General features: G+C 41.2%; 1 protein-coding gene across 1 annotated transcript in view; it reads left to right on the top strand.

The window, feature by feature from the left end:
• The window catches only part of LOC107728170 (FXYD domain-containing ion transport regulator 6-like), a 31,439-nt gene extending 15,443 nt beyond the window's left edge, over positions 1 to 15,996 (top strand). The window contains exons 2-9 of the mRNA XM_016538266.1: positions 1,372 to 1,425; positions 7,711 to 7,734; positions 7,844 to 7,879; positions 15,006 to 15,080; positions 15,239 to 15,275; positions 15,370 to 15,419; positions 15,507 to 15,545; positions 15,648 to 15,996. Coding sequence (XP_016393752.1) covers positions 1,377 to 1,425; positions 7,711 to 7,734; positions 7,844 to 7,879; positions 15,006 to 15,080; positions 15,239 to 15,275; positions 15,370 to 15,419; positions 15,507 to 15,535 — 300 coding nt within the window. The 5' untranslated portion in view covers positions 1,372 to 1,376 and the 3' untranslated portion in view covers positions 15,536 to 15,545; positions 15,648 to 15,996. The remainder of the gene's footprint in view (positions 1 to 1,371; positions 1,426 to 7,710; positions 7,735 to 7,843; positions 7,880 to 15,005; positions 15,081 to 15,238; positions 15,276 to 15,369; positions 15,420 to 15,506; positions 15,546 to 15,647) is intronic.
• The last annotated feature ends 6,719 nt before the right edge of the window (positions 15,997 to 22,715 follow it).

Raw genomic sequence — 22,715 nt, 5'->3', positions numbered from 1 at the left:
CAATGCGCTGCAGAGTTTAGCTCCAACCCTGATCAAACTTACTTACCTGTGATTTTCTAATGATCCTGAAGACATTGATTAGCATGCTCAAGTGTGTTTGATTAGGGTTAGAGCTAAACTCTGCAGGAAAGTGGATCTCGTGGGCCAGATTTGAGGATCCCTGCTATATGTCATATACGACTGACTGACCCATATTGACTAGCCTACAACTTGGATAAGATTCCTAAACGTTTCACACCTACAGCACACATTACGGACATTGATGCACAAACGCGTATATGTTCTACATGTCTAAAGTATAAAGAAAGAATAAACTAGTCTTATAAACGCCTTGATTTCGCTTAAGCAACTTTAAATATAATATGCATGCACAATAAACTATAGTAAAATGTATTTACATCACTCGACAGAAAAGTTTTAAATTAATAACGTCATAAGCATATTTCCAGTATGTTCCTTCTCAGGCTTGCACAGTATCGTCAACTCACTCATCAGAATCCTCGGCAAACTTCGCCACGGCTCATTCGGTTCTTGTTGAGTCCTCGGTAACTCTCGGCAAACTTTGAGAGTTGGTTGAACCAGCTTACTCAACCAACCATAACTACAAGGTTTGCGCAAAAAAAAAATAAAAAAAATAAAATAATCATTATTGTTATTGTTAAATAATCCTGAAAAAATAAAAATAAAGCTGCACAATGAAAATTCAGCATTGCATGACATAAATAAATTACAAGTTAAAATATATTAAATAATAAATTATAAAATAAATAATAAATTAAAATATACTAAACCAAAAAACAGTTATTTTAAATTGTAATAGTACACAATATTATTGTTTTATTGTATTTTTGATAAACGCAAACTTGGTGAGCATAAGAGACTAAAAAAACAAAAAAAAAAAAACATTTAATAATCGTACCGATCCCAAACTTTTGAAATATAGTGTCTGTTTTTATATTGCAAAATATATACCGAATTACTCAAAATGTGATAAAAAATTTTGGGCATAGCACCCAAATCCTGTCTGTTGCATGACAGCTTTACCATTACAATATTGTATCATAGAATGGCAAAAAATGTTTATGCAAGGAACAGATTTCAAAAACCACAAGATGTTTTTCTGTGATGTATGAGTCTACAGTGAGTTTAAATTCATCCTGATGCTGTCAGGATGACTATTGCGCTATTGCATAGGTACAATGACAATATGCCAGTCAAGGAAAGAGCATAATTGTGATTATATATACTGTGAGCTTGTGAGAACTCTCTAGTCTTTCTGAATGTGGTAAGCATGTAACCCACTAACACCGATTTTCACTCTATTTACAATTTATTTCTCTCTTTCTCTCTCTCTCTCTCTCCCCATTGCAGTTGCCATGGAAACTGTTCTGGTCTTCCTTTTTTCCCTCCTAGTCTATGTGGTGGGTAAGTGCCCCCCTCCATTTCACTCCAGGCACCTTGTGTCCGCTGGGATTGGAAAGAACTGGAAAAGGATGGGGAGAAAGCCATGACATGACACATTAGCGCTATCCTAGAGTTCTTAACTGAGAATTTGACAAGTGACCTCTCCTAATCTGGGATGACATGTATATGTGTGTGTCAGTGTATGTGTTTGCACTCTCTACAGTTCTTCAAAAGACTCATCTAAAGCTCTGAGTGTTGTAATTGTGCTTCTACATGTCTGTGAATTGCTGTCCTGCTTTTGCCAAACAAACTTCATTTGTGAAATGAGAGCATCCATTTAAATAACACTCTCATCCATCTCCGTCCTCTGAGAGACTCCACCCTACCCACAATTAGGCCACGTGAATTCGCCAGCACATGTGTACTAGATTCATATTCACACACAGAGCTCTCTACACTGTTAAAAAATGTATTCTTCAACTTTGTCAACAAACCTGTCGCCCACTGCTCAAAGCACTGCTGACTGTCAGACTAGTTTTCATCTGGTTTTCTTTCACACTGCAACCACAAGGTTCCTTCCTTCTATTCTTTCCTCACTCCATTTTCCATTCCTTCCTTTCATTGTTTGTTTCTTCCTTCTTTCCTTCCTTCTTTCCTTCACTGTTTCCTATTAATAGTCGCTTTCTTACATTAAACTTGGTAAATTACCATAAAATGGACAGATCAACTTTTATGATAAATAAACAATACACTCTTGCATACAAAGCATAAATCTTTATTCAGATTTCAGAATGAACACTTTGTCATTTGTAATACACATGTTGAGGACCTCATCCGTCCGATATTTATCATGTATATGAACAACTTTGTATGCAGGGGAAATTCCTGACATTAAGCAAAAAATAATTTACATGCATTGGACGTTTGCATTGTAAGAATGTACAGGGATACTTAAGGTATATTAATTCAATATAATGTATGGGAATACTAGGGAAGACCAATATGGCGGCATGGTGGCTTCACTTTTATGATGTCATGAGCAATCCAGTTCTCTATTAAATCAGTCGTGATGCCATAGAAGTACAATTTTGGGTCCCCGAAGAACCGTTCAGTGAACAGTTCTGAAAAGAAACATTTATTTATTAGTGTTAAGAATATTTTAACAATCTAAAGTAGGGCTGTGCAATAACCTATTGAAGAAAAATGCGATATGCAATATGTTAAATAATGTGATATTCGATATGCAATACGATATTGCTTTAAGTGAAATTAATTTGAATAATATAAAAAAATATTAAAATACTACAAATTATATAACCAATGTATATGTTTCACATTCTTTCTTGGAAAAGAAAGCATCGAAGGCGAGGTGGAACGCAGTTTCAGGGTCCCTCCCGGGTCTGTAGGTACTCGTCTGGCCTGTCCGGTGATGCTTATACGGCCTGTGGAGAAGCTGCCTCCGCCTTACACGCTACGGCGTTACTGCAGGTTCATCAGGCCAAGGCACTGAGGGACCTGCACGAGGGTGGTAATGATCCGGAAGTTCTGAAAGAGCTCCGAACCGCTACTGACCTCGCGCTCTGAGCGACGAAGGTCACCGCGAGTTCTCTGGGTCGTGCGATGTCCACACTTGTGGACCAGGAGCGCCATCTCAGGCTGTGTCTGGCTGATATGAGGGACGCCGACAAAGTTCGGTTCCTTAATGCCCCTGTGTCCCAGACCGGCCTCTTCGGTGATGCGGTCGAGAGCTTGGTCCAGCAGCTCTCGGCTGCACAGAAGCAGACTGAGGCGAGTCGTCACACCCTGCCCCGGCGGGCAGCTGCTGCCTCCACCCGTCCTCCGGCCACAGGGCCCCAGCCTGCTCATCGCCGAGGGCGGCCCCCTGCTCCTGCGCCGCATCCGCAGCAGCCTCCAGCAAGCGGCGCCGTGGAGCTGGGCCCCACCCGTCCAGGCCCCCTTCAAACCTAGCGGTGAGCGAAAGAGCAAGAGGCCCCAGGACGGGTGACCCAGAGAGGGAGGAAGCTGCTCTTTGGGGGTTGGTGAAGGCACCTCTCTCCCCCGGAGGAGGGCCGGGTGGAGAATCTGGAAAATCCCGACGAGAGAGCGGTTTTCTCTATCTCTGGGTCCCAGGAGGGCACGGAGAGTCGCGGACGGCCCAACACCGGACCTCACTCGTCCTCCCTTCTTAGTTAGATTTTTTTTTTTCATGAAAACACACTTCATATTAGCTACACATTCAATGGCATTCTTCTCTAAGACTGAATTTACAGTTATATGACAGTTACAGATAACTACATTGTCTGCAAATTCATTAAACCCATAGAATATAATGTTATGACAAATATGAGAAATTCGTTATGGTGGTAGGCCTATATATTCCATATTTTAATTATTTAGGGAATAGTGCATCTGACCCTTGATCTAAATAGTTCTGTCTTAAATCAGAAGATGTTGTATATATATTTCAACCCAATTACACAAGACATGTGTGACCACTTGAACCGAATCATATAGGCTACTGTTTTTGTTTGTTTAGATAGATCGCTCAGAGAGGTTTGACCAACCAGTTAGACAGACTAGGTTATTTATTTGTACAAATCATCCAAGCACCCCATTCCTAGCCATTTCTAATATACATTTGATTAATATGACTAAATATAATTAAATTGTAAAGAAATTGCAGATACATCTTTGATTGTCAAAGGAACAGGTGCAGCAGTTAGACAGACAGATTACTAGGTTATTTATTTGCACAAATCACCCAAGCACCCCAATCCCAGCCATTTCTAATATACTTTTGATTAATATGACTAAATATTAAATTGTAACGAAATTAAAGATCCATATTTGATTGTCAAAAGAATTCCAGCTAATTAGATTTCACGTAGCATTTTAATTGGTCAGTCATGGAAGTCTGATTTGTAGATAACTTTTGACAACGTTTAATCCAGGTGCGAAAGTAATTCATTTCTAGCGCAAGAGCACGGAGAGATTTGCGAGTGCAAAGGACACCGCTTGAGCACGCACACTTTGAGCACGAGGAGAGATTCGCGATTGCAATGGACACGTTTTAAGTGCGCGCACACTCTCTGGGAGAGAGCAGCGCATATCTGAGAGCGCGCGTCCGGTTTAGTGCGAGAGCAAAGGAAATCTGCCTGCGAGCGGAGAGATTCGCGCTTGCGCATCATAGCAATGTACTTTCGCACTACAACAGTGCGCTCTCGACATTTGACAGTAAAATAACGCCATCATTTTAACGTCAAGCAAGTCACGCAAGGAACTTTTCGCAACGTTTAGAAGTAGTCCATTATTAAAATAATAATTCAGATATCGCATGCCATTGCGATATGCATATCGCGATATGTACATTTGCGATATTTCAATAATTTTGATATCGTGCAGCCCTAATCTAAATAATATTTTTCTGCTATAAAGAACATTTTGTGCAATGGAAAGTTTCCATGGATGTTAAAGGTTCTTCATGGAATCATAGATGCCAAAAATTAACCTTTATTTTTAAGAGCGTATCAACTGTTAACACGCACAGCAGATTCTGTCATTCTGCAGTCCCATTTTCTATTGTTCAGCAAATCTTTGAGGTCAAAATTGAGTAATTTCAATAGCAGGCTTTCAAAAGTAAGGATTTCCTCAAAGATGCTGCAAGATTCACTCCGTTGACCAACAGAAAGCAGCTTGGTTTGAATGTGACTCCTGTGTGAGATGTGCTTCATAAATCGGTAGGCTATAATATTGACAATGAACAATGGATCTTTCTTGTCCACACAATTTTGCTAATGTGGCTGTACCTTTAAGACAGTATGTAAACATCAGTGCCAACATACCAGTAAACTCTGTGATGTTAGTTGCTTTAGTGCTTTAGTTTCAGTTTTGTCCAATTTGTCAAAATCTTCAGCATTAGCTCCAAGTGATAGTTCTGTAAACAGTGTGGAGTAATCGTGTCATCTCTGTCACAATGCTAGAATTGATCCAAAGCAGATATCAGTGCGTCCTAACTTTGTTCATGCTCATCTGGAATCTAATGCTTTGTTCACACATGGCTTCAAAAATGGCATTTTACTAGTAATTTTACAATTTATCATCTTAGAAAATTGCCAGAAATTAAAGATCTTGTTCACACATGATCTTAAAATGGTAATTTACCAGCTATTTTCCGTCAAAGGTTGTACGTGTGAAAGCCCCTCATGGTCTCCCCCTTACCTTCATTCTTTTTCCTCCTCTCTTTTTTTTCCTCTTCTCTTTCTTATGCTCCTCTCTGCTTTTTTTTCCTTCACTGTCCCTTTCACTTTATTCTTTTATTCCATTCTTCCTTCTTTTTTCCTTCCTTCCATCCTTCCTGCCTTCTTTCTTCTTGCATTGCTTCTTCCTTCTATCCATCCATTCTTTCTTTTTTTTTTCCTTCACTGTCCCTTTTCTCCATTCGTTGATGTTTTTCCCTTCCTTCCTTCATATGTATGTTATTTTCCATGAACCTTTTTTTGTCATGTTCCTTTCCACTCTACCTTCAGGTGTTCTCTCATGGTTTGTGTATTATACTGTACATTCAGTCTTTCTGTGTCCACTTCCTGTCTTTTTTCATTACCTGTTTTATTATTTTTTTCTCCATGAGGTTCCCCTGACCTTGCTCTCTCCCTTAGGCCCTCTCAACTCATATTTGAGGGTGTGTAAAAGAAGGAAATATGTAATTGCATTTGTTAAAGTCCAATTAAATAATCAATAGAGCTTTTATGAAGGCCGGGGGAGGGGGTAATATACATCATATAAATACCTTCACCTGTCAAATTATCCTCTGCCACCTATCAAATGTCATATTAAGAGACTTGTTAATAGATGATTTAATTTAATAAACTGGCTTGTATTTAAGACTGTTAACCCCTTAAATGCTCATTCCAGTTTGATGGTGATTCTAGTCTAGTATATGATCAACTCTATTGTAACATACAGCATAAGTTAAGACAACTTTAAAAGCACAAAGCCCATACTAGATTGCTTGGAAAATCATTTTTGAACTATTTTTTTTAGTACTACAGTGAAGACAAATCAGTAAGATGTTAATCTTTATAAGTTTACCCTCCTGTCTCACATGCATCGATTTAGTCTTATGTATTCTTAGAGTTTGATATACAGCAAATCGTATTGACCCTGCCAAAAACCCCTTGTTATTATGCCTGAATCAGATTGCACATTCATTAGGCAATGTCATATTTCTGCCAACACTGCATCTAGCTTAAGGCTCTGTGATCTTTCTCAACAAGCAAAAACACCCACCACAAACTTTCTTTTTTTTTTCCTTCACTGTCCCTTTTCTCCATTCGTTGATGTTTTTCCCTTCCTTCCTTCATATGTATGTTATTTTCCATGAACCTTTTTTTGTCATGTTCCTTTCCACTCTACCTTCAGGTGTTCTCTCATGGTTTGTGTATTATACTGTACATTCAGTCTTTCTGTGTCCACTTCCTGTCTTTTTTCATTACCTGTTTTATTATTTTTTTCTCCATGAGGTTCCCCTGACCTTGCTCTCTCCCTTAGGCCCTCTCAACTCATATTTGAGGGTGTGTAAAAGAAGGAAATATGTAATTGCATTTGTTAAAGTCCAATTAAATAATCAATAGAGCTTTTATGAAGGCCGGGGGAGGGGGTAATATACATCATATAAATACCTTCACCTGTCAAATTATCCTCTGCCACCTATCAAATGTCATATTAAGAGACTTGTTAATAGATGATTTAATTTAATAAACTGGCTTGTATTTAAGACTGTTAACCCCTTAAATGCTCATTCCAGTTTGATGGTGATTCTAGTCTAGTATATGATCAACTCTATTGTAACATACAGCATAAGTTAAGACAACTTTAAAAGCACAAAGCCCATACTAGATTGCTTGGAAAATCATTTTTGAACTATTTTTTTTAGTACTACAGTGAAGACAAATCAGTAAGATGTTAATCTTTATAAGTTTACCCTCCTGTCTCACATGCATCGATTTAGTCTTATGTATTCTTAGAGTTTGATATACAGCAAATCGTATTGACCCTGCCAAAAACCCCTTGTTATTATGCCTGAATCAGATTGCACATTCATTAGGCAATGTCATATTTCTGCCAACACTGCATCTAGCTTAAGGCTCTGTGATCTTTCTCAACAAGCAAAAACACCCACCACAAACAAATAACATAATGCAACACTCTTGTTTCAGTTATTGGATGTTTTATTAATATAACGATTCCACTCTGTTTTTCTCTTTTCTCATAATGGTTTCTGCTCTCTGTGTTGATCTTCTGTCTTAGCTTTGTCTGACTCTGCTGCCCACGGCAAGTTATGCTTTATTTAATTTACCACACCACTACATTTTCTATTTGACCATATGTACTTATATTAAGCCAATGGCTTCATGTGTAATTTCTGATTGTTTTCCATCAGATGGAAAAGAGAAGGGATTGGAACCATTTGTATATGGTAAGAATCAATACTTACAAAAGCTTACACAGGTCAATATTTACTTACATAACAAGGATTATGTCACTTCATAAGGAACATGCTTCTCAAACAGCAGGTACCCAAAGACAGTGGAATAAAATTGGTATTTTGGCATCCATCACCTTTATAGTCAAACTTTGTATACAGTCATATTCATCTGTGCCTTCAGAATGCAATTACACCCTGATGCATCTAAATGAGATCTAAATTATATATATATTTTTTCAATTTATTTACAGTATTTACAGTAACAAATAAAAGTATTTTGATAATCTCCAGAAAACTATTTAGTATCTGAAAAATTGTAAATAGTCCTTTGAAATTGAGTGACTTGACTAAATATATTGTGTCTACAAATAGGTAGTTGGTGCAAAATACAGGTCAAAGTGGGCTTCAAAACCTATCCACCCAAACCACATTTGCAGCATGCGACCACATCGCATTTGTAGTGTAAACACTAATAATTCTCAATGCATCCTAGGCAACTGTGAAGGACCGCCTACTCACCTGTCAATCAACTATGTGGTTAAACAAGGATCAAAATACCAGGTGTAAATAGGGCCTCAGTGAAGTCTCACAAGTAAAAAAAAAAAGATCACATCAAACATGTGGTCATCAATCACACTCCTTGGGAACTTCAAGATGATACTATAAAGAAACGAAAGATTAGAAAAGAAAGATACATTTTGTAAAACCACTTCAATTGCAGATACTAGCTACATCAAGCTGTTTAACCAGACAAGAAGAGCAGCTGTCAGGGAAGAAACTAAGAGGCCAATTTCTCACTGACCGCTTCAGAGCTCTTTGGCTGCCCAGACATCAACAACCACTTCAGGACTTCACAGGTTTGGCCTCTTTTGGAGAGTGGCTAGAGGCAAGCCACTTCTGAGCGACTCCACAATTTAAACATCATGCCTTGAGTTTGCCAGAAGGAAAAACATCTAAGTTATGTATGTAACCCTCGTTCCCTGAAGGAGGGAACGGAGATGTTACGTCAGAACAGACTGACGAATGGGGTCTCACCCGAGAGCCCAATCACCTTCGAGTGGTAACAGAACGAGCCAATGGTACGCTGTGTGGGTATATAAGGAGCAGCTCGAGCAACTCGCATTCAAGTCTTCGCTGAGGAGCCGAGCCATGTGATCCAGCCGTTCAGCGGAACAGCAATTGTGGCAGAGGGACGTAACGTCTCCGTTCCCTCCTTCAGGGAACGAGGGTTACATACGTAATCTAGACGTTCCCTTTCAGTCGGTCACGTTCGACATTATGTCAGATCAGACTGACGAATGGGGTCCCTTCCAAAATGCCACAATGGCTGTCTTCCAGTGACCTGCGTAAGTGATAGCACCCTGTCGTGAGGACAGCACGAGCGAAGGGCTATACCTAACACAGAATACACTGGGTAGCATATTCCAGCTGGAAGTATGCTAACAGACTGTCTGCTCGTAAGAGGTCTTACAAAGCACATATCAACCATCATAGTGGTGATACATATGAATCTCTGAGGTACCCAGCCCGCAGGGTGGATATGGTTCAACATCAGAGATGTTGGGTGAGACACATGCTGCCGAGAAAGACTTACTGTGGAAATACACACGTGGGATTGCCCAAGAGGGGAATCACAACATATGAAGGCACTTAGCCATACAGCCTGCAGCTCTACAGATGTCTGTTAGCGAGGCGCCATGCGCCAGCGCCCAGGAGGAAGCCACACTCCTAGTTGAGCGAGCTCTCACCCCTAGGGGGCATGGCAGGTCTTGAGCCTGATAAGCCAAGACAATAGCATTCACTATTCAGTGGGATAGCCTCTGCTTGGAGACAGCCTTTCCCTTCTGCTGGCCTCCGTAACAGACAAAGAGCTGGTCTGAGGTCCTGAAGCACTGAGTTCTATCTACGTAAGTGCGGAGAGCACGTACTGGACAGAGCAGTGCCAGGGCTGGGTCTGCCTTCTCCGGGGGCAGCGCTTGCAAGTTCACCACCTGATCTCTAAAGGGAGTGGTGGGAACTTTGGGCACGTATCCAGGCCGGGGTCTCAAGATAACCTGAGAGTTGACCAGCCCGAATTCCAGGCACGCTTCGTCAACTGAAAATGCCTGCAAGTCCCTGACCCTCTTAACCGAAGCCAAAGCCGTCAGGAGCGCAGTTTTCAATGATAAGAATTTTAGCTCCACTGAAAGCAAGGGTTCGAGAGGAGCTCGCTGCAGCGCGGATAAAACAACTGTGAGATCCCAAGAGGGAACTTGTTGAGGGCGAGGCGGATTAAGCCTCATGGCCTCTCTCAGGAACCTGATGATCAGGTCATGTTTCCCAAGCAACTTACCGTCAACACGGCCCGAATTCCAGGCACGCTTCGTCAACTGAAAATGCCTGCAAGTCCCTGACCCTCTTAACCGAAGCCAAAGCCGTCAGGAGCGCAGTTTTTAATGATACGAATTTTAGCTCCACTGAAAGCAAGGGTTCAAAAGGAGCTCTCTGCAGTGCGGATAAAACAACTGCGAGGTCCCAAGAGGGAACTTGTTGAGGGTGAGGCGGATTGAGCCTCATGGCCCCCCTCAGGAACCTGGTGATCAGGTCATGTTTCCCAAGAGACTTACCATCAACAGGATCATGGTGAGCCGCAATGGCATCCACATAGACCTTCAGGGTGGAAGGAGACCGCCTTCGTTCCAACCCTTCTTGAAGAAAGGAAAGCACTGACCTGATCGGGCATTTCCAGGGGTCTTCTCGACGTGAAGAACACAAGTGACGAAGAGGTTCCACTTCAGAGCATAGGCGTGTCTGGTAGATGAGGCCCTAGCCGAAGTGATGGTAGCTACCACCTGAGGTGGCAAGGTACCAAAACCTTCCGTGACCCATCCAGAACCCACACATGTATGTTCCAAAGATCGGGACGTGGGTGCCAGAGGGTGCCCTGTCTCTGAGAAAGAAGGTCCTTCCTCAGAGGGATTGGCCAGGGAGGGGCTTTCGCGAGGAGTACAAGTTCGGAGAACCAGGTCCGGCCGGGCCAATAAGGTGCAACCATGAGGACCTGCTCCTCGTACTCCCTGATCTTGCACAACGTCTGTGCAAGAAGGCTCACTGGGGGAAACGCATACTTGCGCAGGCCCTGCAGCCAGCTGTGTGCCAGAGCGTCCGTGCCAAGGGTGCCCTCGGTCAGGGAGTAAAACAACTGGCAGTGGGAATTGTCTGAAGAGGCAAACAGGTCTACCTGAGCATCTCCAAAGTGTTCCCAAATCAGCTGAACCGACTGGGGATGGATTCTCCATTCCCCGGGGCAAGACTGCTGTCGTGAGAGCTCGTCGGCTGCACGATTGAGCCTGCCCGGGATGTGAACTGCACAAAGCGACCTCAGATGCTTCTGAATCCACAAGAGGAGATGGCGAGTGAGTTGCGACATGCGACGGGAGTGTAGACCGCCCTGGCGGTTGATGTACGCTACGGTCGCAGTGTTGTCCGTACGGACCAGAACGTGCTTGTCCTTCAGCAGGGCCTTGAAGCGGAGCAGAGCAAGCCGTACTGCTAACAACTTGAGGCAATTGACATGCCACTGAAGTCGGGGTCCCGTCCAGGAGACTGACGCAGCATGTCCGTTGCACATGGCACCCCAGCCCGTGGCAGAGGCATCTATTTACACAACAACATGCCTGGATACTGGTTCTAGGGGAACACCAGCCCGTAGAAATGAGAGGTCCAACCACGGGGTGAAGGTTCAGCGGCAGGCCGGAGTGATGGTCACTCAGAGTGTGCCCTGTTGCCATGCCCATCTTGGGACTCGGCCATGAAGCCAGTGCTGAAGCGGTCTCATATAAAGCAACCCGAGCGGTATGACCGCCGCTGCGGATGCCATATGCCCCAGGAGCCTCTGAAATAGTTTCAGTGGAACCGCTCTCTTGCCTTTGAATTGACTCGCTGCAATTCAGTAGTGACTGTGCGCGCTCGCTCCTAAGCTGCGCGAACATGGCGACCAAGCCTATTTCCATACCGAGAAAAGAGATCCTCTGCACAGGGGAGAGTTTGCTCTTTTCCCAATTGACCCGAAGACCCAGACGGGCGAGGTGTCTCAGCACCAAATCCCTATACTCGGACAACTGTACTCGAGAGTGAGCTAGAATCAGCCAGTCGTCGAGGTAGTTGAGGATACGGACACCTTGCTCCCTGAGAGGAGCAAGAGCTCCCTCCACGACCTTCGTAAAGACGCGGGGAGATAGGGCCAACCTGAATGGGATAACTTTGTACTGATATGCCTGCCCCTCGAAAGCAAACCGAAGAAACGGTCTGTGTCGAGGAAGAATGGAGACCTGAAAGTACGCATCCTTCACGTCAATCGCTGCATACCAATCCATGAGACGAATGCATTCGAAAATGCGTTTGGGCATTAACATCTGGAACGTAAGTCTGTGAAGAGCTCGGTTCAAGGCACGCAAGTCTAGGATTGGCCGTAACCCACCTGTTTTCTTGGTTACTATGAAGTAGGGGCTGTAGAAGCCGAACTTAATGTCGGCTGGAGGGACCGGCTCTATCGCACCCTTTGCCAGCAGGGTCACGACCTCCGAGCGCATGATAGGAGCATCCTTGCCCACCATCATAGCGTGAATACCCCGAAACCTAGGGGGACGCCAGGCGAATTGAATCGCCACCCTTCTGCGGCCATCTCCTCGCTGCGGCCGGGGTGAAGGCTGCTGCTGTGGCCGAGCGGGAGTGGAGGAGACCGCAGGGGGACGCCCTCGGTGATGAGCAGGCTGAGGTTGCTGAGCCGGCGGCAGTGTGGACGCAGCAGTGGGCCGCCGGGGCAGAATATGTTTTATGGCCTCAGACTGCTACTGGGCGACAGAGAATTGCGACTGCTACTGGGCGGCAGAGAATTGCTGGGCAAAACTCTCAACCACGTTGCCGAAGAGGCCAGCCTGAGAGACCGGGGAGTTGAGGAGCTGAGTCCGATCAGACTCCCTCATGTCTGCCTGGTTCAGCTATAGGTGGCGCTCCTGGACCACCAAAGTGGACATCACCTGACCCAAGGAGCGTGCAGTGACCTTCGTCACCCGGAGGGCGAGGTCGGTAACAGTGCGCGCCTCCTGCAAGACATCCATCTCTTTGAGCACCTTGGCCTGGTAGACCTGGAGGATGGCCATGGCGTGCAGGGCAGAAGCGGCCTGACCCGCAGCTCTGTAAGCCTTGGCCACTAGCGTGGATGAGAACTTACAGGCTTTGGACGGGAGCTTGGGACCACCAGGTGGAGGTGCTCTGAGGACACAATTGCATCGCAACCGAGCGCTCCACTGGGGGTATCCCCGCATACCCTCTGGTCGCCTCGCCATCGAGGGCAGTGAAGGCAGAGGTAGCACCAGAACGGTTTCGGGCAGATAAAGGTGCCTTCCACGAACTGGTAACTTCCTGATGCACCTCCGGGAAGAAAGGAACCGGAGGGGGGCGCTGGCGATCAGCGCGTGAAGCCCCCAGGAACCAATCATCCAGCCTCGAGCGTTCGGGACAGGATGGAGGATTCCACTTGAGCCCCATGCTCTCAGCTGCCCAAGAAAGCATGGCCGTCAGCTCGGGATCAGACTCGGGCAAGGCTGGCGTCCCAGAGGGAGGCAACGCAGCCGAATCCTCATCTTCCGAGGACTCAAGCCCGCCTTGTGATGCGGCGATCGACATTTGGTCATCCTCCTGAGCCCCGGATGAGATGCTGGGATGCCACCAGCCAAAGTAGCCCTTTTACGGGAAGAGGAACTAGATTGGGGTGTGGCAGAGGGGACTCTATACCGTTTAAGGTAATCGAGTCTCGATCTTACCGCCGAGATGGTCATGTCCCCACAATGAGAACATGAACCATCCATGAACGCAGCCTCAGTGTGCTGAAAGCCCAGACACGTGACACAGTGATCGTGGCCGTCACGAGGAGCTAAATATCGACCGCACCAAGAAACGCACAGGCGGTATGACATCTTTAAAAAGACGCAAACACAACCCATATACTCTTTTAGAGGAAATAGCTCTTTCAGAGGTGCTGAAACGCTCAGGGGAACGCAGGAGCTGGAAAGAAGAAGCAGGAAGCTCTTCAACGAACTGCTGAATCGCGCTGTCACACCAACACCACTGAAGGCTCGTTGCAAAACACTCCGGTGATACCAGCAGAGAGATGTGCTCAGCTCCGAAGCAAAAGCTTGAATGCGAGTTGCTCGTGCTGCTCCTTATATACCCACACAGCGGGGTGGAGCTCACGATGCAAATTCCGCAGACCAAGGTACTCAGCGTACCATTGGCTCGTTCTGTTACCACTCTAAGGTGATTGGGCTCTCGGGAGAGACCCCATTCGTCAGTCTGTTCTGACGTAACATCAAACGTGACCGACTGAAAAGGAACCTGCAATCTGCGGTCAGTTTATTTTGTAGTTTGAGTCCAAAGCTTAGATCTTTGGTCTGCAGGCTGGTGCTATGTTTGACACAAACTAAATTCAGCTTACAGTAACATCCAGGATGAATGGTGGGAACTTGGTGGTTAAGTTTACAATTGAGTAAGGTACCTTAACCCAAATTGCTCCAGAGGTTTTCCTTGGAAAAATACTTTGGATATGCTTTGGAAAAATAAAATAAAATAAATACATCTGCCGAAGATAACTATTAACTAACACTGGCCTCGGAGGTAATAATAATAATAATAATAATAATAATAATAAAATAAAGATTACACTAAAGGAGTATACTTTTTATAAGAAAATATTATTTCAGTCTTTCCTACTTCAAAATTGTATGTTTAATTCAATGTGTTACTTGCCATTTCTATCTACATGGCATTCTGCATATTCCAGGTTATATTTTTGAATAATTTAAACATGTTTTTTTTTTTCAAAGAAAATAAATGTCTTCATAACTTTTAATTAAAATGTAGTAAATAAATTTATTTTTCTGATGTCACTTCCTGATAAAATACCATTTCAAATCCCATCCTACATTTATTTTTTCTCTTTGAATATTCTGTTTCATCTGATAATTTTGCATTATACAAGTAAACTGGTTTGCGAACTGATTATTTTTTTTTTTACTTATTTAAGCTTGAGTCATTCTCAAAGAAACTCCAAAAATTAAAATCCTTTATTTCTTACCAGACTATGAGAGTTTGAGGATCGGAGGTTTGGCGTTTGCTGTGGTGCTGTTTGCTCTGGGAGTGCTCCTTATTCTCAGTAAGAAACATAGTCAGACTTTCAAGTATAACATATGTAAGGGATTATTATCCCTTATTATCCCCGTCATTATCACAATATAAAACCCGACAGGTCGTTTGTATGTTTTGCCATTCATCCGTTTGATCTAAATCGTTTTGCTTGTGTGCACCCTTCAGGCCGCAGATGCCACTGCAGTATCAACCAGAAGCCCAGGTTAGTCCTATACAGTCTCTCTGATTCTCTGTCATGTGTGGCATGGGTTTATAACCATCGGTTATAATTTTCTTTATATTTTATATTTTCTCAGGGCTCCAGGAGGTGAAGAAGCTCAAGCAGAGAACCTCATGGTCTCCAAGGGTGAGATTCAGTACTGTCTCTTGTAATACACACTGGCCATCTTTAAGACAATTTTTAACTACTGTTCTTGTATTCTTCCTCATAAAGCCAAGGAGACTCCTAAAGCAGAGAACTGAAGCAGTCCAGGTACAGCGACTTTCCTTATGAAAGTGTGATTGTAGCATCAGACATGTCCAAAGTGCAGAAAGTTTGCTGTTACTATGTAAAATCGTCTTTATTTCTTCTCAGTTTTGTTAAACGCATAGCCATGGCTGAACGACTTCACTGATGCTGCGGATGCTGATGATGATGAAGCTGATTCCAGACCATGGCTATGAGAGGAAAGAGAGGAGACAGAGATTTGTGTGGGGAGGCGATGGGCCAGTGTCTTGTATGTAGACCTCTAGTCCTGTTACGTGAACCGTAACCGTATCCGTCTTTCCGTCTGTACCCTTTTGCAATAGTCTTGAGTGAGTTGTTTTAGCAAAACTAGCCACTTTCTGCAGATCATCTTTCTGGCTCCTCCCCAACTGAACTTGTGTGTGTGGTTAAAAGGAACAGTTCACCCAAAAAGGAATATTCTCATTTCGTTCCAAATCTGTATGCAGTTTTTTTATTTTTTTTTTATGTTGAAAACAAAAACAGACAATATTAAATATTATTTATGTAGCCCTTATCATATAATGACAAAACCTAAAAGAAAGGACAAAAAAAAAAAACACCATATTTTAAATTTTTGGATGAACTGTCCCTTTAATTACAAATGTTGTTTTAACGTTCAACAGTGAATAACTGTTGCTGTTATTGTTGGTGGAACCACTTGTTACTGTCATTTGTGTCGCACCTGTTGTTTTTTTCTCTTGTAGATTGTATAGATTATATGCACACATATTTAAAGTATTTAATATAAGTATTGATTCATATGTGATGAAGAATATTTGAATATACAATTTACGCATGTGCATGCGCGTATGGATAGATCATGTAGAGCTCGTACGAATGTGTGTGTGCATGTATGCCTACATTCAGGGCACCTCCTCCCGACAATCTTTCGATCATTGTACCCAGACCAAGCACAAAAACAACACAGTACCACCACTGTACCAGAGGGGGCGCTATACCACTGTCCTCTGATCAGCTGCAACACGGCCGGGCTCAAAGCCCCCATTCGGACCCACAGTCTAAACGTCTGCGGCCTGAGAACGAGACCTCAGGAGCAGTTCACTTCACCATAGTGCCGCAAACCTGTGTCCTTTACCTTTACTATCACATGTCTTCTGTAGCCTATGTATTCACTTTCTTAAATTAATAGTTCACCCAGAAATGTAAATATTTTTTCATCGTCTACTCACCCTCATGTCGTTAAAACTAAACAAACAAGATGGTCGTCGTTGTTATGTGGAGCACAAAAGGAAGTATTTTGCTGAATGTCCAAGCAGCTGTTTTCCATATAGTAAGGTAAAGCATAAAGTATGCTAGCACATGTGCAGCCGAACTCCGTTTGCTAGTGTGTCACACAGGCCCTCAACATATGCGCAAAAGGAAGTTTCATCCTTTTCCAGTGTCTGTGCTATTTCTATCTAGAAGTTATGAACAACAAAAATGTCAGTTGTTGTCTTTGAAAGTAGTTTGTTTGTTGTTGTTGACTGTGAAACAACGGGCAAGGGCAGTGGTGCCACCTTGTGGACAAACTAAATAGTGCAAAATATGCAGCTAGAAAAACATGTAAAAACAAAGTTTTCTTTGGCCTGCTTAGGAACTGGGACTTTGGTGCACACAAAAAGCACCATAAAACTATCATTAAAGTATTTCATATGACTTTTTACATTTACATTTAGTCATTTTGCAGACGCTTTTATCCAAAGCGACTTACAATTGGGGAATAAATAAAGCGATTCTTCTTAAAGAGGCAAACAGACACAGGAAGTGCTTGTAAAACCAAGTTTTAGGCATTGTTCAAATAAGTACAAGCTAGAAAGGGAAGGAATAAATAAAGAGAAATGTTTTGTTGTTGTTGACATTCCATATGATGATATAAGTAAGGAACAATCTGAAATTTAAATCATTATTTGCTGAAAATCTCCAATGTAGCTCTCAAATCTCATTCAGCTCTCTTCTATGTTAGTGTGTGCATTTTATACGATCAACATTGCGCCATATTTTATTGTAAGCCAGCGTGAATGAGATGGATGGGAACGTTTTCTGCAAATTACTTAAATTTCGATCTGACACTCCAGAGCTATGGTGAACGTAAGATTTTATGACTTTCAAATCAAATTAAGTTGAGTAAACAATGACATTAAAGTATATGGGTGAACTACCCTTTTAATATGACTCATATTTATAAACGGTTCAATGGGACCAACATGTCGGCCTCTAAAGAGACCAAGCTTTGCATTTGTGTGTGTCTGCGTACTTATGTGAGTGTGTGTGTGTTGTTCCACACATCACTTGCTGTGATAAACCTATGAGAGTTATAGAAATGTTGGTCAGTTTATAAAGAGAGAAGTATTTCACTGGATATTAATCACATGTATTTAAGAACACAGTCTAACGCTACAGATGCTTCGCTATTAGAGAGGAATTTAATACATATTCGTTTCATATTTGTGCAGCTGCTGTGTATGGCCGCTCGTTGTGCTTCAAAATAAATAAAGTCTTTGTCTGACACGGGCATCGGTGTGTGGATTCGTTTGTTTTTTTGTTATTTTAGGCATCTGAACAGAGATGCCAAGCATCAGTCAATCTCTCCTCTTCTTCTGGTTCTTTTAAAAAGGTCATACATAACCTGCCAGAAAAAAAAAAAAAAACAGCTCTCTTCAATATGTCAGGTAAAAATTTATTTAAGATCATTTGGGCTCGATTATCCATCACAATGATCGATCTGACACCATTGTAGCGTCTTGTACCTTGTTGTCGGCTAAAAAAGAGGATCTTAAGTCAATTACCGATGTCTGAAAGCTCTCTGATATCCGTTGCTTATACTTCAAAGTCGAGACAGAATATGGCCACAATCACTCCCAGCGTTTTATACTGTGATGTAATTGGACTTCCCTGGGGCAATGACTCCAAAGGTTGGGCTCAGTGGTATTTTATCATTGTTTGAAGGCCAGTGTTTATGGGCTAATAAATGTGTTTCAAAGAATGGTGGGGCGGTCAGATTTACGAATGCTCTGGGAGGCAGGGAGGGGAAGAGGGATGAAATACACCTGGACTAAAGACACACTCTCACATTAGCCAAGACATCAGGAGGAAGAGGTGCTTTCCACAGTACAGGTGAGCTGAGATGGTAACTGTGTTATGGATTTTTGCAGAATGTTAACCATCAGATTTCCAAAATGGTCAGATTTGACGAGGACAATGTGTTTTTATGGGTTTATTGTTCATGACATGACAAGTGAGATTTGGGATATTTGGGGCACGTTAGGTTGCATGTTCATGCTCATGTTCTGTGGAAATTCTCTTTGTAGGGGTCCCAGAGACCTTTATGCAGTTTTAAAATGTCCTTCTTATATTCCTCTTAAATTATTTTCAAATGCTTTACTTACTAAACTTAAAAGATATGTTTATCAATCTTCAAAGATCTGCTTTTTATTATTATTATTATTTTGTTTCTTTTTCAGGCTGCCTGAAATCTAGGATGATAACAAAATGTGGGGATAAAATACATGTTGAAAAATACAATAAAACTAATCCAAATGGATAAGCGAATAAGTGTAATTTTGAGGCCACCAAAAAAAAATAAAAAATAAAAATCGAATTAAATCAGTTTAATTTTTGTGTCACTTGAAATAGCTTTTTGAACAAATACAATAAACCAAACCCAAAAGGATAGCATGTTAGCATTTTGGGGTCAATTTAAGGCAAAAACATTTTTAAAAATACAATAAAACAAATTCTAATGGACATGTGGTAGCAGTTAGCATGATCCTAGCATGTGAAAATTAATTAAAATAATTTTGGGGCAAATTACAAGAAACACAGATTTTTTCTTATATATATATATATATATATATAGACAAATGGTAGGAGGATTAATTTATTGCAATTATTAACCCCGGGGCCAGTGTGATCCATGCAATACAAAAACACAATAAAAATAATAATAATATAACTTAATAATTTTGTGGTAAATTTGGTCCAGGGACATAGTATGACCTTAAGCAAGAATTGCAATTAGGAACTTGGCAAAAATTGATTTTACAGTACGTTGTATACCAGAGATTCTTACTTGTCAAGTTGGCATGTTGAGTAGCACTTTATAATGTTCATGTTTTAAGTTTTAAATGTTACTAGTCAATAAGTATGGGTAATTGTGGGTGGCGTGGTCTAGTGTTTAAAGGTTAGATCAAGAAAGGGTGCAAGTTTGGACAAGGAATGAGCAATAAGCCAAAACCACTGTGCCCTAGAGCAAAGCATTTCAGAAAAAGTTAACATCATGGACCTGAAGTGTTTGTTTGTCTGACAAGATCTGCATGTAGAACTGAAAAGCAAACTGCCCTGACTGAGGCTTTATGAGTTATTTTCTCTTCAAAGCAGCATGAGTTAATCATTACTTGTGAGATATGGATTAGGAAGGGAATCAATATAAGCACTATCCTTAAGAAAGCCTGGAGGAGCTGAAGTGAGAGGAAAGTCAGAGGATTTGCAAATAAACCTTTTTATGTATGTATGCATTTATTTATTTATTTAGTGGCTGTATGGCTCTTAATGTTCTTCAGATCAGTGATTTGGTTTCTGGGTTCTTTAAAGATTTTAATTGGAATCTTTTTTTTTTTTTTTTGCTTCTCATGCATCTTCTGATTTAGTATACAGATTAAACAAAAACAGTAATTAGCATAACATTGTATGCAGATTTTGACAGCATTATGAGGGTTAAATCCATTGCAAGCGTGCAGGGGTGTGTCCACAAGGGTGGCACGGGGTGATAACTGCCACCCTAAAAATGAGCTTGCCACCTTGCCACCCCAAAGCAGAGTAATGAGATCGGAGTGCAATGAGAGCAGAGTGAGGAGAGGGGCAGCGTACAGATCGGAGAACGTACAGATCACACAGAAACAAAAACTTATTATCAACGCTGTCCTGTGATTTATCAATACATTTGCTTAGAAACATAAATGTTGTAGAAAAAAAAATATGTATTTTTAACTAATTAAAACTTCACTATTAGTAATCTTGCTGTGCTTCTATCTGTACCCTATCTGACTTAATGACTGATAAAATAACTGATGAAAATGTAGTTACTTTCATCCTTCCAAGCAAAATTTGTGCTGCAAAAAGCAAAAATGACAGATTTAACTTTTTAATGCTGACAAATAAGATTGGCAAATCATTTAATGCCCACCTAACCTACTTAAAGAAAAGAAAATAACGACACGACACATTAATTTTTTTCTTAATATTATTAGATCTGCTCAAAGGCTATTACATTCTTACATTTTGCGGCAATCATTCGGTGAAAATCTTCTTTAATAAAATAAATAATCAAAAGTCTATTGGTTAAAAATAAACAAAGGAGAAAGTTGTTTTTTGTTTGTTTGTTTGTTTGTTTGTTTAACATTTGTTTAGCATTTTAAATGAGTTCACCCTTCGACATTGTCACAGACAGTCATATCCTATACAAAATGAATAGAGGAGGGAAACGTTCTGGGGTGCAGAACAGAAAAAGACAAAAAAAAAAAGCATTAAACTGAGGACACTTCAACTAGCCGAAAATCGCCATTTTTAATTCAGAATAGGTCATTTGTGTGATTCATGCATGCAATGCATTTTTTGAAAATGTTTCATACTTCAGTTTAAAACAGTGCTGAACTTTGACAAAAAGTGATTTTTTTTAAAATGTTATATTAGTGATTTTCTAATGTCTTAATATAAATCCAACAGCAAAACATGAAGATAACTGTATTGGAAACGGTTTATTGATCCTCTGCAGCCATCTACCACTGGTAAATAAAAAAGGTTATTCTTTAGAGTGAAGTTTTACATTTACTGTTCCAATTTTGTGTAAATATGTATAAAATATGCATATTTTTGAGGCAAAAAAATAAAAAATAAAACCCTCCAACCCTCCAAAACTGCTTAACTCAAATGTGAGTTAGGGAATAGAGTACAGGAAGGTGACAACACTGATCTTGCATAATCCTCAGCAAATGTACAACTGTGTACATGTGAGGCAGGCCTAGTGTCGCCCCTCATTCTGCTCCTGCCCCCCCCGCCACCCCAAAATATAAACTCCTGGACACACCCCTGCAAGGTAGTGGGCACTTATGAAACAATGACGTATATCAGAAAAGTGCATAAAAAAGTGGAACGCTTTCAAGTTTGGTGAGCGTTTACGAAATTCAGAGAAAAGGGCAGATTGCTTTTCAGCAGCAACAATTACACGTGTACAGATATCCACTGTAATTATGACAGTGATATAGTTACATCAGTGAATTCCACTCACAATACACTGAATTACATACAGTTGCTTTAAGCGCTAAATAAGTAAGAACTCTTGGGTTATAATGCTTTATTATGATTTACATTACCAGTTTTTCCATTCCTTACCGTGACCCACAGAGAGTAGCCATGTCTTCTGGAGAAGGTGAGTCTTATTTTTAAGAGTTTTCTTTTCTTGTTCTGTTGTACTTGTATTCTGCTCTCTCCTTCACACTGTTAATGAGAGCTGGAGAGAGAATGTTTCCATTAAAGTCAGTCCTCCACTGTGAGATTGTCTCTGACAGAGGGACTGTGCTGTGGTATAAAAATACAATAAAACACTTTAAAACAAAGCACAGCATTTGGGGCATTTCCTCCGAGAGGAGGCAAGGGAGGCAGTGTCTCTTCAAAATATTGGATGAGAAAAAAAAAAAAAAATCGTAGTACAACAATAAAACGCCAATATTACAAACATATAACATTAAAAAGTGTATAAATCACTTGTTTTTTCTAAATATGCTAAATTAATGGCTAAAATTGAGGTGAAAATGCATTTAATAGAGACATCAATAGCACTATTGGTATCAAAAATACTATGTAATCTTTGTAAATAATAGGCAACTTAGTAAAGAGATGCCATTAAACACATATTTAAAATATACCACCTTTATGTAGTTTCTACATTAATTTGGAGGATCAATGTGAAATTATGACAATATATTAATATGCAATTAATCATGATTAATTATAGAAAAATGTGTGATTAATTTTTTTTTTTTTTTTTATCGACTGATAGACAGCACTGTCACTAATGTTTTTTATAGATGTTGGTGTTGGTAATATTAGTTTATTTTACTGCTGAATATGCATTTAAATTTATTTTTTTATTTTATAGGC

Source organism: Sinocyclocheilus rhinocerous, unplaced genomic scaffold (genome assembly GCF_001515625.1).
Source record: "Sinocyclocheilus rhinocerous isolate Xijiao unplaced genomic scaffold, SAMN03320098_v1.1 scaffold2834, whole genome shotgun sequence".
NCBI classification, from domain to species: Eukaryota; Metazoa; Chordata; class Actinopteri; order Cypriniformes; family Cyprinidae; genus Sinocyclocheilus; species Sinocyclocheilus rhinocerous.
Note: the sequence above shows the minus strand (reverse complement) of the source record. Positions and strands in the feature narration are given on the sequence as shown.